Source organism: Daldinia loculata (assembly GCF_022478755.1).
Source record: "Daldinia loculata strain CBS 113971 unplaced genomic scaffold F4817scaffold_10, whole genome shotgun sequence".
NCBI lineage: Eukaryota > Fungi > Ascomycota > Sordariomycetes > Xylariales > Hypoxylaceae > Daldinia > Daldinia loculata.
Window position 1 is genome coordinate 41,201 of NW_026054864.1, and position 19,703 is coordinate 60,903.

At 46.4% G+C, this 19,703-nt stretch overlaps 2 protein-coding genes across 2 annotated transcripts; both read right to left on the minus strand.

Moving 5' to 3' along the window:
- Positions 1-2,459: 2,459 nt before the first annotated feature.
- Positions 2,460-5,489, minus strand: F4817DRAFT_357120 (PLC-like phosphodiesterase; the record flags this gene model as incomplete). Its single annotated transcript, XM_049305878.1, has 1 exon — positions 2,460-5,489. One exon carries the CDS (start codon positions 5,487-5,489, stop codon positions 2,460-2,462), a length of 3,030 nt encoding a protein of 1,009 aa, XP_049161404.1.
- A 4,753-nt stretch (positions 5,490-10,242) lies between these two features.
- F4817DRAFT_329697 (uncharacterized protein) lies at positions 10,243-11,583 on the minus strand. The gene is made up of 2 exons (XM_049302301.1): positions 11,232-11,583; positions 10,243-11,167 (listed from the first exon to the last, which is right to left on the minus strand). The coding sequence occupies exon 2, from the start codon at positions 11,029-11,031 to the stop codon at positions 10,801-10,803; it is 231 nt and encodes a 76-aa protein (XP_049161405.1). The 5' UTR covers positions 11,032-11,167; positions 11,232-11,583; the 3' UTR covers positions 10,243-10,800.
- Between the last annotated feature and the right edge of the window lie 8,120 nt (positions 11,584-19,703).

The window sequence follows — 19,703 nt, forward strand, 5'->3', positions numbered from 1 at the left end:
GCCTGGAATATGCGGTTCGTAAGCGGCTCGTCATCACGCACTGCATGCGTACCTAGCCCTGCCCTATTCTCTCCAGTGGGATGGAACACGGGGGGGGGAGGGGGAGAGACGAGGGGTGTGTCAGGGAAGTGCGTCCCGTCAGCCCGCATCGTCTACCAATAAGGCAGGGGAGTCAGGCTCGTTTGGGTAAGAAGGAATGTGATGAAAGCGCAGCCTCGTGCATTGCATGAAGCAAGCCGCAGCAACAATAATAGGCACGCTGTACATGGCTGTACGTGATAGCCACAGGGGCTTGTTGTTGCAGGGGATTTTTGTTGCAGCTGAGTGTGGTACTTCTCCGTATCTCTTTTGCCCTCCTTGCCTCGCTTCCAAGGACATGGGATTCTTGTTGGCAGCAGCTGCTGAGGGCTGAGAGACGCGTTTTGTTCCCCCCCCCCCCCTGTTCTCCCGTTTTCCCGTTTTCCCTTTCGTTACCACCCACACCTGCTGCTGCGTTGGGTATTATAATACGACGTAGGTAGTTCGTCTAAGACGGGTATTACCTGGGTATGTAGGTTTCTATCGTTGGGGTTATTGCACATGCTACTACATGTGCGTATACGTATGTGTATACATATCTAAGCCATGTAGTCCGCCTCATCCGCCTCTTGCACATAGTACCCTTATATGGGCGAGGGAATTGGTGAGTAAGCCAAGTTTCCGGAGCTAACTCTCTTCGAAGCTTCCAAGCGTCAGCAACTGGAAGGCTGGGCTGACGGTGGCTTACCGTATCCAGGAAATCTGCCCGGTAATAACACAGCTACCTGGTAGTTCGCGCCCCAGCTGCGACAGGCCAGCACTTCATGCATTTACGTTGGAAGCAGCTAGAGTAGCATCTATCCTCTGGGTCTGTCCTCTGGGTAACCCTTTCGACTTCAACCATGGACCCATCATAGGTACGGTAAACTGCCGCGAGTAACTCCAAGATTAATATCCCGCAGTTCCGGCGGCCTGCCTAGTACGGTAGTCACATATGCTACCTAGACGTCAGATCAGATCATGTTCGGGGCTGCTAGATTGGGCGACCCACGGGACTGGACGTGTCGTGCGAGGACATTGGGCTGTATGAACTGTATGGGACAGTATGAGCTGTATGTCAGACCCAAGGGGGGGGGGCTTGCATTGCATACAATGCATTAATATGCATAGGTACTGTACACGTACACTATTCCACATATTCCCAGGTCCCGAGGACAGGGTTCGCCCGAAACGGTAAAACAAGACCCAATCGAGGCTGAACAAGGTATGGGAACCCAATAAACCCAATAAACCAAATATACCTCCGTAGAGTTACATTATTTCCGAGACCCAACCCAACCGAGTCCACCGTCTGGGCAAGCTATGGGCATCCTATGGGCAAGGTATGCTTACGCGCCATGGCCCATAGCGGACGAACTCCTACCGCCTTTGGCAATCCGTTACATTAAAAGGTAAGCAGCCACTTCAAAGCCTCTGTACAGTCTATCGATTCTAGCTCCTAGTCAGCAGTTTGTTAGCAGTAATTACTAACACGTTAATGGACGGCCATCATTATGATAGTCTACTATCACAAATGATAAAGTATAGAAATATGAAGACGGTGATAACCATGATGACCAAAACACCACGACGAATGAATGCAGCTTTGTGTAATTCAGAATCGCTGTGGATCCAGTACATAGTGTGCAGCGCGAGCCACAGGTATTGTTTATCTGAGTTCATGCAAATGCGAGCCGACATGCCAATGCTAGTTGAAGAAGAACCTGCTAGGGAGAAATGGAGTGTCGAAGTGAAAACTTGATGCACATCGAGATATCAAGAACCGCCCGCCACCGAAACCCCCAAGCCCCCGGTCAGATTATGATGAATCTTTCACCTGGAATTGATTCTTCTTTGTGCTGCTAGTCCCATTGCGACCCTGCGCCTCAGCTTGCACCATAAATCCTACTCGCAAAAGCGAATGCAAATATGTAAGTCCAATAAAATGCTCTGGAGAATGTCCTCGTCACTAAGAAAAGTCGTCATAAAACCCCCCTCTTACCAAACAAAACACCTTTGACCCGAATGCTACCGTCCATGTGAAAAACAAATGAGAGTTTTTTTTGTCATTTCCCAGATCTATCTTGAAATTGCCCTTCAACACCAATGATATGCCTTTCTCGCCAATCCCTCGTGCTCCCGAGGCTCTGCTCAAAGGGAGTACTTCGAGTGGACGACTGATATGAAACGCCCTCGAAAAAATGCAAAACCAGATCGTAAAAATTCGCTTATGGCCGTACTACGCCGCCTCCCTTTTGAGAGCATGTGATCCGATGAGGGTATTCGCTGTAGATTCAAACCAAAAATGGGAAATCATCGAGACTGGGGATGTTAACTCAAATAAAAGATGTACAAGTACAATATGATTCAAAGCCGGTTCCGCTTAGAGAGGCGTGCTTGGATCAAATGAAATGTGGTTGTGAATCACCGTCGACGCTCTTTTCAAAGCTCGATTTCGTGCTGTTAGCAGTTGATCTGTTAAACACATTTCGACCAATATGCTTTAACTTGCCGACAGCGGCCTCGCCGCCGTTGTTCTCGCCTGCTTTTGACACGTATACGCTGGTCGTAGGGTCAACTTTGATATGGCAGAACAGGGTCGAGAAGAGGTATTGGTCCCCGTTAGAATCTAGCAACGGCAAGGTTCGATAACCCTGTTTGAGGCTGTCAAGTTTTGCCGTGTAAGTTGCAATAAGGGCACTGCGACCGGACGTGTACTCGCCGTCAGTGGAAAGCCTGACGCTGAATCTGACAAAGAGCAACTCGGGGTGCTTAGTCGTGACGTTAAAATGAGCCTTGTGGTTAAAGACGGGATTGAACCCGTTTTCTTTAACAATGGATGTGGTCGACTTGAGTGGAGTGTCGGTAAGTATGGGTATGCCCGCCATGCTATCGTGCTTGTCTCGCTTATCGTTGGTGTGAAATATTTCGATCTCGACGTATGGATCGAGAGTGCGGCTAGAACCCAGGCTAGAAGGACGAATGAGTTGTTGCGCCGAAATTATATCGATGTCAAAGGACATGTTTTGGCGTTCCAATTTTCCAATGGCTTCTAGAGGGAGACCGTCGGGGAGTATGCGTATCTCGCGCATCGACGCGGGCTTCAAGACATACCCGGACTGATCAGTGCCGCCGTCAAACATGGCTTGATTCAACTGCATGCCAAGGTCAAAGGTCTGCCAGTTGAGCGCAGCCATCTGCACGCCCCTCCGCCAGTACATCAAAGGGTTGAAGTTGTCAGAAGATAAGCGGGAGTATTGGGGATATACACGCATCATATAGCGCATATTGTGGCGGGCCAGGGCCAACTTAGAATCCGAAGCTTTGGAGTGCTTCCTAAATGTGCCTTCCATAAAGGACAAGATATGGTTGCTCTTCTTGCATTCCGCCGATTCAAAGCCGTTGAACTTGACGCCACTACAGTAGACACCGAGCTCGCCTAAACTCTTGACAATCTTGCTCGTCTTCTTCTTGCCATGCTTCTCCTCATCGCTGTCGCATTCGCTCGTGCTGCTACTAACCGTGTCATGCACCTCACCCTCGTTAATGGTGTCTACACGCTTTGCTGCCACACCACGCCGGGGTTGACCGGTAGGGACTAGGAGCGGGCTTGATAAGAATTGAGCTGGAATAGATGTATTGTCAGAGGGCACCGGCTTCGAAAAAGGGGAGGTCAGGCTGTTTCCGCGTCGACGACCTGTAGCCTCACCGCCGTTACGCGTGGCGCTTCGGTGCGTCCCTTTCACCTTAATCAAGATCCTTTCCTTTAGTTCCGTGGGCGATGGGAGCGTATTCGAGGATGGGTCTAAGGGTTCGGTGATAAGGCGAGAACCAAATATCTCCTTCATAATGTCGGCCATAACCTCTTGCTGTGGTGCATTGCAGTGAACTTCGAGCGACACCCAGAGTGGGAAGTGGCTTGCAGCAAAGGCGTACTTATTAACAGTGTTGATCACCTCTCGGAATGAAATGGCGTTCGTCATGGCATATCCGTGCTTGACTATCGGCTGACCATCAGATCCATCCCAGCAATCGATCTCGACGCTACGGCAACCACGGACAAGAGTCGAAATATAACCCTCGATGGAGGCGACGTCTGCGATTTGACGGCCGACTAGATAGGTGTTATGAGAACTGGAGATGAAATACTCATTGAAGGGTCGATCGAGAGAGTACTCGGACGGCGGGCGCACAAGTGGGAAGTTATCTTTTGATGTTAAATAGGCCGCAAAAGCTTGCTCGTTCATCGTAGCTGAGTCCTTGTCGAGGCGCTGAAACGATGCCGTCTCTGCCCTAGATCCGCCAGCTCGGCGAGCCCAACGAAGGAACTTATTCTCCCAGAAGTTGGGATTACTATCGACGTCTTCGCATTGTTCGTCCCGTACGAACCGCATAAACTCCGCGAAGGTGATTCCCCGCTCTGCATCTGAAGCCAGCTTGAGATACAGCAGTCGAATGTCTTCTCTTCGTTTCATCTCGCGGACGAATACCTGGAATTCGGAAAAGTTTAGTCGGCCAGACCTGGTGGTGTCAGCAACGGCGAACTTGGCACGGAGATCCCTCTGGGCCATGTGGATGTGAAGATTTCTGCAAACGCGTTCAACACCAGGGAAGTCCATCTCCTCTTGAGCGGGCGAGTGGTGTTTGTTCTCAAATTGCTTCGTCATCTCACCATTCCAATATCCACGGATAGCGCTGTCATTAAACGCCATCAACGAGGCCATATGTACCTCTCGGTGCTTCGATATTAAGTCCAGAGCATTAACCCAGTGCGCGAACGTCTCCTCGTCTTCGGCGATTAAGTGCATCGTCTTGCTCCTGGACTTGTCAGGAACTGCGTAGAAGATAGTAAAGAAGCGACCCTCATCGGATTCTGGGACGCCATAGTCAATCCGATACTGCCGGATGTCGGAACCTATCCTGACCTCCTTGATGTCATCGATATAGATACACTTGGTAGAACGGCCTTTCTCCCAAATTACCTTACCGGCGGCTGCCTCGAGAATGAAGAGCAACCGCTTCGACTTTTTCTTCTTAGATATCTTGTTAAGATAAGTCCCTTTCACTAACGCCATGGGTACAACGGGCCCGGTAGGAACATCTGTAAACGATGCAGAACCTGCTAGTGATGGAGCAGCGCTTCCCGAAGAGAAATCGCGTACCATACTCTCTGCGCCATAGATAGAGCCGAGCTCGTTCATCTCGTCGTGAAACTCGTCGTCGGAATCCGTCAGCAGGACAGACTCCGCCGCAGGGGCCGTGTTGGTGCTGTCACTCCTGCGTCGGAGAATTCCGGGACCTATACTCCCTTCCCGTCTCGTAGGTGCCGCCGCCGACTGACGTCGAGTCCTGGCAAATTTACTTGCACGGTTGGAGAGACGTCTTATTAAACCCTTGCCAGAAGAATGGCTACTGTTCAGGGCTTCTGCCATGGAGCTACCAGTTGTCGCTGCAATGCTGGCGTTGGCCGAGCTGTTGCCGCTGGACTTGCAAGTGAGGAGAGGATCGCCAAGGTGGAAGGGCGGCGGAGGGGGGAATTGCTCGACATCAGGGCCTTGGCTACGGTAAGGTTCCGGCGAAGGTTGGATAGAACTGTTGGTGTTGGTTAACACCGCATGGTCTGGGGACATGATAGGAGAATCATGTTGGGAAGAACCAGACGCCGCCGTCGAGGCACTGATGGCTGAGGTGGGCATCGAGCTAGGTTGCGTGCTAGGTGGGTGGCTAGTCTGAACTTGAGTTGGGCGTGGCCGCCGCAACAGAGAACCCTGAGCGGCCATGATCGGCGTACTAGAACAAGATACCCGGGAGTCGATGCTGGGACGTAAAGGTTCGTTATTGTTGGGGGTTGCAGTCATGATATAGGTTTCGAGGGGGGCCGGAAGCCAGCCCACGCGTGAATAGTTGGTAGTACGTGTAGTACAAGAAATATATGAGACAGCGTCTATATGAGGAGGGCTGAACTTGTGGGCCTCATTTTTCCGGATATGTTTTTCATAGAGGCACCTCCCAAGAAAAGGGGAATTGGGGGGAGTGAATGTAAGTAGATAGGGTAGGTAAGCGAGTACGTATGGATGTATGTATGTAGGTAATGTATGTAGGTAGGTTTGGACGTGAAGTAGATGTGTAGTGAATGTACACACCGGGGAAGGCTACTTATTAAAATCGAAGCCAAGTTCGAGGCTGCAGGAATACTCGGCGCCTTCCCACGACGTATGTAGATGTCGATTGCGGTCCGGAACGCAAGGGTGCGGCCGAGCAGTAACCAGCAGAAAGTAGCAGTGGTATATATTCAAGTACAGGCCTGTCACTGGTACGGCCCTCTGACAGAGGTACGTCGAGGTACGGGCACGGCCAGCTGCCCTCTGCGCGCGTGCTGTGCGTCTGCGTTGCCCTAGGTGGTAGACCAGGACTTAAACAGGGCGGGTATGGGGGACTGATGTTGCAATAGCTCACGGTAAAAATGGTGAGGTGGCAGGCCAGAATGCAGGTCGCTGATTTGGGTATTTCTAAGTTGGGGGAGATGGGTATTTTCCTAAGCGTCAGATTTCCAAGTGAGATAGTCCTCTAAGAGGAGACGAGGAGGATTGATATTGCTCTGCTGCAGCCCCCTGCAAGTATACACTCACTCGTCTCTAATTCTCCTCTGCCTTTTAGCTTGCGATTGACTTGAAAGAAGGCTCTAACAGAGAGATATATATACTTTTTATATATCTCGTACGATGAATCCGGCCTCTTGACTTCCAGATCCCCACGTTTGGGCTGTCTGTCGGGCACGTCCAGAAATAAAAAAAATTATGCGCCGCCGCTTCGTTCCTTGTGAGTTAAGGTGGACCCTCCTGCGGTGTGGTGATGACTCCCTCTCTCTTCTTAGTAATTTTTTTGCTTGCCGGTTGTACAACAGAATTGGCCAAAAGTGTGCGTGATGACGTCCAGTGAGGCTCAGCAGCTAAGAAGAAATTGTAAAAGGAGAAAGGCCGGCAGGGTAAACTTATGAGTTGTTACGGTGCAGCGTACAGCGAAGCGAAGATCCTTGTGCGACGTTAATGGAATGTACAAAAAAAAAATCTGTATCTGACAGCGTAGGCGTCAAGGTATTGCTTAAGGTAGGTATTTGTTTTCTAGGTATTGCGGAATGGGGCTGGCCGGAAACCGGGTCTTAACAAATATTCAACGTAGGAAGAATAAGGAGAAGAAGAAAAAAAAGATACAATAAATAAATAGTTAAGTAATAACGTCAAACTATATTTTTTTTTTCCTTCCACGAATTTGATGAGGTGTACAGCTCTGCTTGCCCTTCTTCAGGTGGAGGAAAATGGGGTCGGGAAATTATTAAGTGACGGAGCGGAAAAGGAAGGGATTAAAGCATGGCAAAGGCAGGGAAGGAGTCAGGAAGAGGAAAAGAAGAGATAGTTTAGCAGACGGTCCCCTAAAATAATGGGTACGTACTTGCCCTATTCCAGTTCCCACCTCCAGAATACTAGGTAGAATACTAGATTATAGGTACATCTATACCCGTAGGCTGTTGTGTTGTGTCAACGGTGTACCTAACCTAACCTGCTAACTTACCTTGTCGGTAGGTACTATAATCTAATAAGCTTTAGAGGAAGGGGGGGCTAGTGTGAATTATAATATTCATCAATGTAATAGACCTCTGTTTTCTCATATCAGAACCTAACCTTAAGTAGATTTCCCAAGGGATCAATTAGGTTGGCGTTATGGTATCGTAATTCTGGGTCTGGGTACGAAGTACGGAATACATACAGTAAGATACTGAAGCCCGTCCTTGTTGGTTCAAGCAGCACGTTCAATTTTGGACCGAACTGGACGTGCATGTACCATGTACGTATGTACATATGTACATACATACACATACGTATGTATGTGCATGTGCGTTGTACCGTGTCCACAATAATTCAATCAATGGCAACATTGAACACACATTGATGGGAGAGAGAGAGCAGTCGGCTTTGTAAATGTGGATACTTAAGTTACCATTATCATTGTTCTTCCACTGTTTGGTACTGGGCTGAAAAGTATCCTTGTACCTACATATGTACATACATGTATGTACCATATGTATGTGCCATATGTATGTATGTATGTATGTAATGTACCACATTTTATGGACTCATGGGGGAGCGGGAGCTTGATGCTAAAGGATTACACCCGAGGTATTGCATTAATGATGATGATGGCTTATTTTATTTCTTTTCTTTTCGTGTTCTTCTTCTATGTAAGTCGCTTACACGAACATATTGTCATATCTCGACGTTACCGCAGGGGGATCTCCTCAGGCACACGAATGAAGATGGCACAATCGCACGGGTATGTTATGAACTTCTTAACTAATAAAGCCGTCCAGGGGAAAAGCCGCTCATTGCGTGATTTGGTTTGCACTACCTACCTTACAACAACCTTACAACCTTACTTTACATGTACGTGTATGTATGTACTTGAGAACAAAGTCAGGTGGCCTCCCGCTTGTCGTCTCGAACAAGAAGCTAGGCGCTTTGCCGGCTCTTTGTCAACTCAAACTTTAATGACAAAAGACGAGGGACAATAATGGCCGAGCCAACGGGAATCGAAAGCTCGAGTACACTGTCCATGTATCAAAAAAGCTTAAGTGCTACCTGTATGTCTGAGACAAGAGTCTTCCCCAACCAACTTCGACTTGCATCCACCTGGTTTGGTTTTTGGGTAGGCTGTGATATCAACAAGAAAGAGGCAAGATGCTTCCTAAAGGATGGCCGGCCATAACCCTATTGTGATGGGCACTTGGGTTAGTGATTTACAAAACTGAAACAAACATACTCGCTGTGGATTCTCTCAGGTGTGAGGGAGCGAATGCCAATATTTTTTCTGATTATCGTCGGTGGACACCTAAAAAAGGAGACATGTCCAATCTAACTGACAAGCCAGGAAAAAAATCGACGGAGCGCATTCGTCGTCGGTAAGTCAACGGCTTAAAGGCGAAAAGAATAGACATGGGCGCTACGCCGAAATGGGCAATAAAAAGTCCAGCTCGACTAGGACAGCTACAGCTAGGCTGCTAGGGTCAGGGCAGGGCCGCCCAAGACAAGGCGCCAGAATAGGTAGGGCAAGGTAGGGCAAAGGAACTAAGGTGGGTGCTGAGCCAGGTGGCAGATGTAGTGGTCCCATAACTACATCATCGACCATCTAAGCCTGATCCGCACTCGGCTTCCCCAAGATGAGAAAAAAAATGTAGCGACAGCTTACAGGCATGCTTCTGACAGGGGTCCGGGGGTGTACCAAAGACCTGGGTGGAAGGGAAGGAAGAAGAAAAGAACAAAATAAAATAAAATAAAACCCGAAAATAAAATCAAGTACATAGGTAGCTAGGTACATATGAAAAGGCTATCCGCAATGCTTTAAGCGCTTCAGCTCAATCTAGTACCTAATCTTTACCAATGCCCCGTCTCCTTATTTTACTTTATTATGCATATATATTGTTGTTATTAACACATGGATAGACATTGTTCTTTTTTGTTTGCGATCGAATCCGGTACGTTACGTTACGTTAATGTTTTGTTTCACTCCAGCTTGGCCTGGAAATGACTTCATTTCGACCTATTATGTGTAACTTACAAACGGGTAAAGGGGAGAAAGGGAGAAAGAAAGGAAAAGTAAAAAAAAAAAAAAAAAAAAAAAATACAAAAGTGACATCGTGGGTGTCAGGGGTCATGCACAACAAGGTCCCCCATCAACCTTATTACTCTCTTAAGATTTTCAACTTTTCCTAAAAGAACGAAACGCAAAGTAGTAAACCGTTCAAGGTTGCTTTTTCGGCAGTCGGAATGTCAACCTAAAGCCAGTAAATTAAAACCTTGGGGGCGGCAATGCTGCAAGACATACGATGATGCGCGCCCGCTACCAGCTCTAACCAAGAAGAAACCCACTCAAATCAAGATATCTAGATATATAATCGTGGGGGTTTTGCTGTTCTTTACTGTTCGCGTTTCGAAGGAATATGTACATACATTGCCTCCCGCTCCTTTTTGCTTCTGACAAAATTCTCCGTGGCCCTCGCTGGAAACTAAACTTTGCGGATCGTGTCCGATGGATAATTTCGCGGTCAGCAGAGAGCGTGCATCTCTTGGCAGACCATCTTCGAATCTATTACTAGTGTATACGGCTTCTTGTCGCCATCCTCTCCTGATAATAATAAAACGTTGCCTACGCTACGCAGCCAGTAAAAGCGCTTAGAAGCCCAGAAACCAGACGCAACCTACCATTACACGCCCGACCTTGCATGGCCCCATGCCGCAGCCCCCGTAGTTGTAGATCTTGCTGTCTCGTATGACGGCGGTGCTGAACCAAAAAACCCAACTGTAAGACGAGTCGCGGCTCTGTGTGTTTCTTCAGTACTCTTCATATCACCTTGCCCAACGACACCGAGGCGGTCAAGTTAGTCGTGATACATGTATCTCTCTTGACACATTCTGACCGAAGTTCACATTCTTGGTAGAGCGTCTGGTCCAATTGCTCCATGGTCTAATCTAAATTTTCAGAACCCACGATGGCTCACCGCCTCTACACACGCACAGTAGGACTCATTCATAAGTTTAATGATGACGATAACGACATCTGCATTGATACTACTACAGGATTACCCTCGATATATTAAAAATACCACTATTGCAAGGACATTCCCACTTGGGAAATGCTTTAGAATATTCTAGTCCCCCTTATCCTTATCCCTCACCGTCTTGGTCCGTTGCCCTAGCCTGCCAGCCTGCCTTGTCTGCCCCAAGTTTCGACGGCGAATTTTAGGCGCCGGTGGGGAAGCGAACTCGCCTTGTTACCACTAGTTATTACTAAAAGAAGAAAGAAGAGCGTCTGGCATCGCGGATATGGTGCCGAAGCTGAAAAGGAAAAGGAAAAGGAAAAGAAAAAGAAGAAAAAAATAATAAGGAACCAAAGAATTACGTCAAAATTCCTAAGTGCGATCATCAGGTCCTGCAATCAGCTCATCTCCTCCCTCTCCATAGCGAACAAAACTTCCACTCGTCTTCACTTCGCTCATCATCATTTGGTAACGGTGTGCGACTTCATACGTCAAGATAATCTTCCCCAGATCCAGGAAGACCTAGCGTGTTAGGCGGTTTCATACCTAAATTGGTTGGATTTGGTTGGTGATGGTTCTATCTTACTGGCGATGGTGGAGGGACCGGCGACGACGATCCGATGTATGTACAAATGCCCACGCCTGGTACATGGGTACACGAGTACCGCTTCTGTTGTAACAAAACGCCGAAACTGTCTTCGAGAAGGTAGATCTCTCTTCTGCTGCAGCCCTGCTCAGGGAACCCTGTTGGATGCGTGCTCAACTCCACATCATCATGTTGTAATTAGCGTCAGGGGGGTTCCTAGGCATTAGCCAATCGTAATCTTGTCGCTCGACATCGATCCATTGACTTGCGCAACACCGTATTTTCGTATCGTATTTGTCCGTAGGGAGGAGAATACGCACCGTCGCACCCTATGGCTCCAATGGTCTTAATGGTCGCAGTAATGCAGCAGCATGGGACCTCAGCAAGCAGTCCAGCACAGAGCACAGACACAGCCACTTACATAAAGCTGTAAAAATGAGAAGAACCATTTTTAGCATACCCGTAAGGCGGGGAGCAGCTGGTTGGCTTATTCCCATGCAAGAACTTATTTAGGTAGTCAGTCCAGTTACAGTAGCCTGTAGGAGAACATACATGCATATTACACATTACCATATTACCATACTGCACATATACTGCACATACATGCTTCGTACATTGACTAACTATACTACCTATAGCAGAACATGTAGACCTGTTTGTGGTAATATCTCGGCTACGTTCTTCCATTAGACACTTTTCTGACCCAAATAGGCATCTTAGTCCCGGTGCATTACTATCGGACATCCGAGAGTTTTGATGTAAATCTGGCCGGAAAAAAATAGTTAATAGGTAATAATAGTTAGTTAACTATGTTTTTCTTTCTTTTCTTCAAACGTAACAGCACCAAGTTACGAGCGAGGTCCGTCGGGCTGTCCTTAGCGACGATCGATTTTCAGCTCTTTGAATCGGATTGTTGGCAGATCAACCGTCTTAATCCAATCAACCCCTCGTAATGTGCTGTGCCCTATGTTTCCAGGATAGGGAACGTGAGGAGGAGATTCACCGGCATCTTCGGCACAGACTGTTCCTCACGGTGGAGATTCGCCTTGGGTCAAATCACCCCCCCCAAGCCCGTCAAATCAAGCGAAGCAGACTAGGGTTCCTACGAGCACGATTCTGTCTCTCGATGCGCCGGTGCCTGTCGTCTCGGTCGTTTTCGTCACCTATAGGTAACAAAAGGGTAACAAAGGCGGCCTGAACCCCTCTCCTGGGCTTCGTCGAAACACATGATCATTCCTGCCGCTGTCAAATAGATGGTCGTTGATCTCCCTATCTCCCTGTACAGTCCCTGTAAAGCATCCGCCAAATGCGAGATCGAGAAGGAGCCCCATCTTGATGACGAGACGGGTACATATCATAGGTTCCCGTGTAATCCTTGCTACGACTAATCGACTAATGGGCGAACCCGTTTTGGAATTGATGTAGACGCTGACTGGTGCTGTCGAGGCCGCCGATTGAATACCATTGCCGAGTTGATTGGCTTATCGCCTTTATCCTTCCTACCAATTCGCGTAGAACAAGCCAGGGGCATGTGTCACGAGGACTTTTTCGACCATGCTATTATGTTCTAACGTCTCTTTCATATGCAGGGCGATACTATGATATTGGGGGCATTGGGGCATTGGGGCATTTCTTCCAACTGCGTCTACGCTACGACTTATGTATCAAGGTTTGTAAAGCGTCGAGGTCATGATACGTTAGATTAGGTACGGCATTGCACTTATATAGTAGACGGCGGGCTTTCCCGTACGTAAAGAGCTTGCATTTCATGTAGTACGATGCCAAAGAGGGATGATCGTCTTAGAAAGACTCCTAGAAGGGCTAAGCAGGAGATGGCTGTGATAATAACGGCCACGCATTCCTTCTCCTCCTCTATGTAGACGTCCTACTCCTCTTCACCGGGTTATTACTAACGCGGGGGTGGCCCTTCGGCCTTTTACCCTGGACGCCACCGCAGTACCCAATACAGAGGAAAGAGGATCGTGAGCAAGCAGTGCAGTGTCTCTTCGTCGATCCGGGACTGCGTGTCCAGCCCAGCATCAACCCACGACGCGAGGTAACGTCCCCATGCACGTAAAAATAAGAATTTAATAAAAATAAAAATGAAGAAAAAAGGTCAGCCACCCATGCAAGCCGACTGGCGTAGGGCTTTTTGTACAATTACCTAGGATATCTTTAACTTATACAAGCCTAACCACATTCTGCTCCGAGAATGACGATTCTTTTGCTGCAGCCGGACCCCCTGCACGTCAACCTCGCTAAAAGCGGCTCGCAGAGAATCTCTTAGTACACGATGTAGGTAAATGCAAGTAAATGTATGAGGTAGGCAGTGGGTTTTTTTTGGTATCGACGGAACGCATCCCTTACCCTGGCCCCCGAGATCATGCAACTAACTCTTCGCTCGTCATCAGTTACTACCGTCCATGGCCACGATACCATCCGCGCACTTGTATCGTCGCAGTGATGTAGAATAGTTCCTTTCGGATAGTCCCCGGCGCCGTCGTTGCAAGGCGAGGCTCCAATGTCGTCGCGTGTTTTGGTTTTATGGCGATGGGAAATTTCCCCGGACTCGCATCATACTCGCATCGTGATCCATCATATCTTCAAGTTCGGTTTAAAGACGTCCTCGTTAACCGATGATCTACATCCATTCTTATCTCAACTCTCACATGTAACCTACATGACATGAACGTGGGCATCTGCACGGCGGCGAGCTGACTAAACTCACATGTCGAACTCTTCATAAACATCATGCACATGCCTTTTTCCCACCTAGATAGATTATATCCCTCGAGAGATATTTGTCACGAAATAGCAAATAGCAAATAGCAATAAGCATCGCGTAGTCGACCTCCCACAGCTCCTACTCCTACATTGCGCGGCACGCTACGAGAAAGGCAAAAAGGGAGACCAGACGTGCTTACGGGAGGATTCTGGGTTCTTCGTCGTTACGTGCGGCATCTTGAGATTGCAGCCGCGGCCTGCAGCTGGAAATTGAGGACGTAACCAGCGCCCATTCCAGACCTCGAATGGACTGTGTCCCCTCAATACCACGAAAACGTGCAACGATCAAAAAAAGAAAGAAAGAAAGAAAGAAAAAACCACCAAAAAACCCTCCCTCTTCCCCGCTCCGGCGATACTTGTGTTATGGAGACAACGCCTACACCATGCGCCGATCCAGCTATGTTCTACTCTGAATGTGGGCGTAATTGCATGGTTCATTACGGTGCAGAGCGAAAAACGGCCCGGGCCTACATGCGAGCCAGTTGTCAGGGAGCTGATCTTTTCGCGGCAGTTTTGTAGCTGACTGGCTGGCGAGCCTCGCGATCAGCCCCTCCATATTTCTATTCCTCTATCTCGTCATCACCTTTTTTTCTTTTTATTTCTATAGGTTAAAAAAAGAAGTTGCCTCATGGCTACGTCGATCTTCGGCACACCCTTGTTTCTTCTTGTACGTATTACATTCCACGCCCGTCAATGTAAAAGCCACGAGCCAGACCATCGGAAAGGGTGCTCCAAGGCGGCCTGATCCGCGGTATTTCTTTCTCGATCGGTCGATGAGTGCGACTACGGGGTACGGCGACGGCAACCCCAGACGGGACCCGCGTCGGACCACGGGCCACGTCCCGGGGATCGTCTATCTATAAGAATCGATCACTTCAGCCCCCATCGACCGACACTACTACGATGACTCGCTTGGTAGTTTCCTGATGAGGCAGTCGGCGCGCAATGCGCTGAAACCTGACCGCACCGGAATAGTTAGGCCAGATTAAATAAATACTAAAGCTGGTAGGATGCTACTTTCGAGGTAGTCGAGCAATCGAGTATGTATCTCTTGTCAGACTAATATGGATTGATATTTAGTTCAACTATACTTTTGACCACCTATAGATGACTAGGTACCTAACCTATAGAGGTATATACTTGGCCAACTGCCCATACTCTCTATACGGTCTTTTGCATCTGCCGGGGATGGGGGTTATTGTTTACATACACTACGTGCTTACATTCCACCTATTACTGTAAGTCTCTAAGTCTCTAAGTATCCATGTTCGTGCTAGAGTCGAGCTACAATACGATACAACATTATAACCCTCGACGGACATATTATAAGGTTTTACACACTACCTCACTACCTCACTACGGAAGTATGTCTGGACAAACCTAGCATCGGCCGTCAATAATGCGTCAATGGTATTGCAGCAACGGCGTATCGGAATGCGTTCGGGGCCGGCAGACCCATGCTACCATGCTACCATGCTACCATGGTAAAGACCAATATCAATTATGCTCTGATATTTATGTAGGTATTAAAGATATTAAGGAGAAGAGAGAAAACGAAACCGAGGCTTGTGTGCGTACGCATTTACTTGGAAGTACGAAGTACTATGTAGGTATGTATTAACAGCCACTGCTGGTTCGATAAACCCGCTTGGCGACGATAGGGGATCCCAGTCCCCCTATGGTGGACGGTTAGGACATTTGTGCCAAAATCGAAAAAGTTGGTAGCACTATGTCTAATACAGCAATAGTGACGCTAGGGGTATAGTATAAACTCAACTATTTGCCCTATATACACAATTACCTAAGATAATACATATCCCCTTTTAACCTTATACCACAATAACTTTACGAATATTTATCCAAATATTTTCTAAAAAATATTTCTATTTTAATTAAAAAATAACGAAATTTATAATTTAAGTTACATATAATTTAACTTAAAATTAATAAAGTTATTAAAAAGTTATATAATTATATATATATAATTATACAAGTTTTATTATCCGGACCACTTTTATTACTAATTTTTAAGTTTAACCAATTAAATTAAAAAACTTTATTTAATTATTTTATACATTTATATATATAACATAATACATTTAAATAACTTTTTAAAAACAATAATTTAAACGTTATAATTAATATTATTTTATAACTTTAATTAATGCGAAAATAATAAATTAAACTACATATTTATACAATATATATTAAATATTATATTATTATTAAAATATTTAAAGTTTATTTAAAATAACTTTATTAAAATGTAAAATATTACGTGTTTACTTTTTTAAACAAACGTTATTTGATTTTATTATAACATAATAGTTAAAAAGCCAATTTAAATGTAATTTAAATAATTATTTTCGCATTAATTAAAGCTATAAAATGATATTAATTATAACGTTTAAATTATTATTTTTAAAAAGTTATTTAAATATGTTATATATATAAAATAATTAAAAATTTAAATTAACAATTAAATCTTTTAATTTAATTGGTCGAATTATGCTTATTTAATATATTTTACTTTATATATACCCTGCATAGTATACTATGCACCTGCTATATTACCCTTTTTGGAAAGCCCTGATCCATTTTCCTGATTTTGGCATAAATGTCCTAACCGTCCACCATACCCCCATCCAAGCTGCCAAGATATCCTTACCATTGATAAAAATAGAGTCGATACCTACATACGCACCGTAAGTAATTTCTACAATACAACCACCAATCTCCTCATATTACTCTATTACTCTATTACTCGACCTTTTTTTCGGTCCCCATCGTCTCCATTCCCACCCTCCTCCCATAAGCGAAGCATCCGACAGCTTGTAATAATAGAAATGCTTATAACTTAAACGACATGCAGTCAGTCCAAATACTATTCGTTTGTTCTTCGCCTTTTTAATAAAACGGAAACCCTCGGATGTACTGTTTAGGGAAGTAATGTGTAATCCGTATTATGCCTATGCTAAGTCCCGCCGCCACGTGCGCGCTCGAATAATCGACAGCATGAAGTCAGCACTTATAGCACTTATAGCACTTACTATACATATCAAATATCAAATCATCAATTTCTCGGCTGCACCTTTTCGGTTACCAGTTTCTGATGAAGCCGTTGAATCATAGAGCTGCCTCGAACTTTGGCATTGAGCAATGGGAATAGCGCACTATTAACCCCTCTTCCGCTCTTCCGCCCTTCCGCCGTATTAGCTGTCGTGATTTCCAAATACACATTGATGATACATAGATATCGCTGTATATACCCTCCATCAGGTATTGCTAGCCGGAAGGATCTAATATATGTCAGATTCATCATCCGGGGGAGAGCCTAGTAGACGATGTTTGCACCATTCGACTCGACAATCGCAAACCACGGCACTGCTACGTTGGTCTGTGCTAATCCGTATACCTTATAGGTTTCTTATTGATGGCTTCTTCACCAATGTATCAATGAGAATAAAGACGCCCCTAGGAGCGCGCCATATTCCGCACTAGTTCGGGTAGTCTTACTATAACTACCTAGCTTATAAAATAAAATAATTAACTGGTGCCTCATACATATAAGATATGTATGATTGTATGTAGTGTAGTTGTACCATGTAGAACCCGTCTTTTTATCCAACCAACATAACACAAGGCTAACTTACTTACTTGTACGAATCCGATACCAGATTTTCGTATTTCAAGGTTTAAACTTGGTTAATCACAAGATCAGATCGTTAGTCTCTATCGTGATGCAGTAGCGCAGCAATTTCTCAATGATCTACTCTTGTTAGCCCCATTTTCGTGTTTAAGAAAAATTAAAAATAAATCATACTATGTAGGTAATCTACGTGGGCTAGTCTTATCGCGAATTCTCTTGCTCCACGGCTAGGAATGGCATTCCAAACAGTTCCATATGCAATTCGGGTTTACTATGTACGACGCCTACATATTTTTTTTTTCTTTTCTCATCGAGTCGAATAAAAAGCCTAGGATAAAAGAAACGAATCCACATCTCCACTTGCCGTGCTCATGTGAATCTAATCTAGCGACATTCCCGTTCTAAGATTAAGCTACATAGGCACTACGACAAAGTAGCTAGCTTTCTATGTAAGTCTCTCCGAGAGGATTCTCTATCCTCTCGTCCATCTCCACATCGTAAACAATCGTACGACATTTTAGAGAAGTTCATGATTCCCCCCCCCCAAATAGCATGGGGGTTTTACCTTGGTCATCTCGCTCGGTTTGAGCATCATCACTTGGTGCCGGCTCTCCGCGTTCCAAGGTTCACCGTGCCGATATTCGTCATGTGCCGTTGCGTTAATCAACGCTCATCGACGCTGTGCTTCGTATCGTGGGGGGCATTCATTTACTTTGCAGACGTGGTTGGAAGTTCCCCCATTTTAAAGCTTAAGCGATACGACGACGAGATGCAACTTTTCTGGTCCCTTGGGCGTACTGTGGTAGAGAGAGCCATCATATTCGAAAGGAACTAAGCTCTAGATTTGGACCGAGCCGACCCCCCAATCGTAAGCTCCCATTGGACGAAGGGGTCCTGCATTAAGCCGAGGAACTTGAGAGAGCTGCTCGAATTCCGTTTCCTCTTCTAGAAAGCTTCCAACGAGTAACGAGTAAGAAACGGTTCTAAGCTAACCCAGCATCCCAGGCAGATCTCCTCCCGATTACACATGAATAAAATTGGGCCCCTAACCACGCAGTCGGATCCCATTAAGCTGTCAAGGGGTCATCTACTACTACCCCTTTTAGTTGCCCTTGGAGTGATCCCAAGGCTACGGTCCTATCGTTTAGTTGATAATGACACGCGGCTTGTATCTTAGTCAACCCACAACAACACATGAAACGTCCCTATAGTGCTTTACAATATACATATCTTCAGCATGATACCCCTTAACTGCAGCAACGGCGGCAGTAGGTGTAAATTGATTACTTTTTCCAGCAACGCCAGTTCTGGCTCCGAGGGTCAAAGCGCAGCCTTGTAAGCCGGGACTGTCCCGGAATCTATCGTGAACGGACACATTCCATACTTGCTTGTCTGATAATGGCCTCGGTTACTTACTATGCAATGAGCTTCGAGCCGGTCGAGACGGCAAACTGGCACCGAGAATACATTGTGCGCCACCAGGCTTTATGGCGCATTACCCCACAGACCTGTCAATGCAGGTTGGTGCTCAGCCTGATCTGACACTCAAGGATTCAAGCAGGCATGTTCATAGCTTGCGACATCACATTACCAGAGGTCACCCCTCGCTACATATGCAAGGAAACATGTTGGGGATAGACCTCTGACGTTCCATCAAGCTGAGAGAGCTTGCAGAAGAATGCCAATAGTGGCGCCCAGCTTGAGCTATCACGGTCTGCCCAGCCTAAGACATGACCCCAAGACATGACAAGTCCTAGGAGACTCCGTATGGGTTAATAACTGCAAACGTCATTCGCAAAGACAGACATATTCCGAATTCGTGCAATGCACTACCCCTTTTCTGGATAGTAGACAACCAACTCCCCCAGAGGCTGAACCCAATCTGTAGGAGCAACACACCCAACACACCTATTGAGGGTATAAGCTTAAAAGCCACGGGGGAAATGGGTTCTTGGGTCGTAATCGCGCCGACAGGAGATGGGGATGGGGGTCGGCATCCCGCTTGGGCAGCGAGCTAGCCCGAACGGGTTTGTGTTTCG

What these genes read in the sequence shown, in the direction of transcription:
- F4817DRAFT_329697 (XM_049302301.1), bottom strand. Translation starts at nt 11,031, where the DNA reads ATGATCGCACTTAGGAATTTTGACGTAATTCTTTGGTTCCTTATTATT.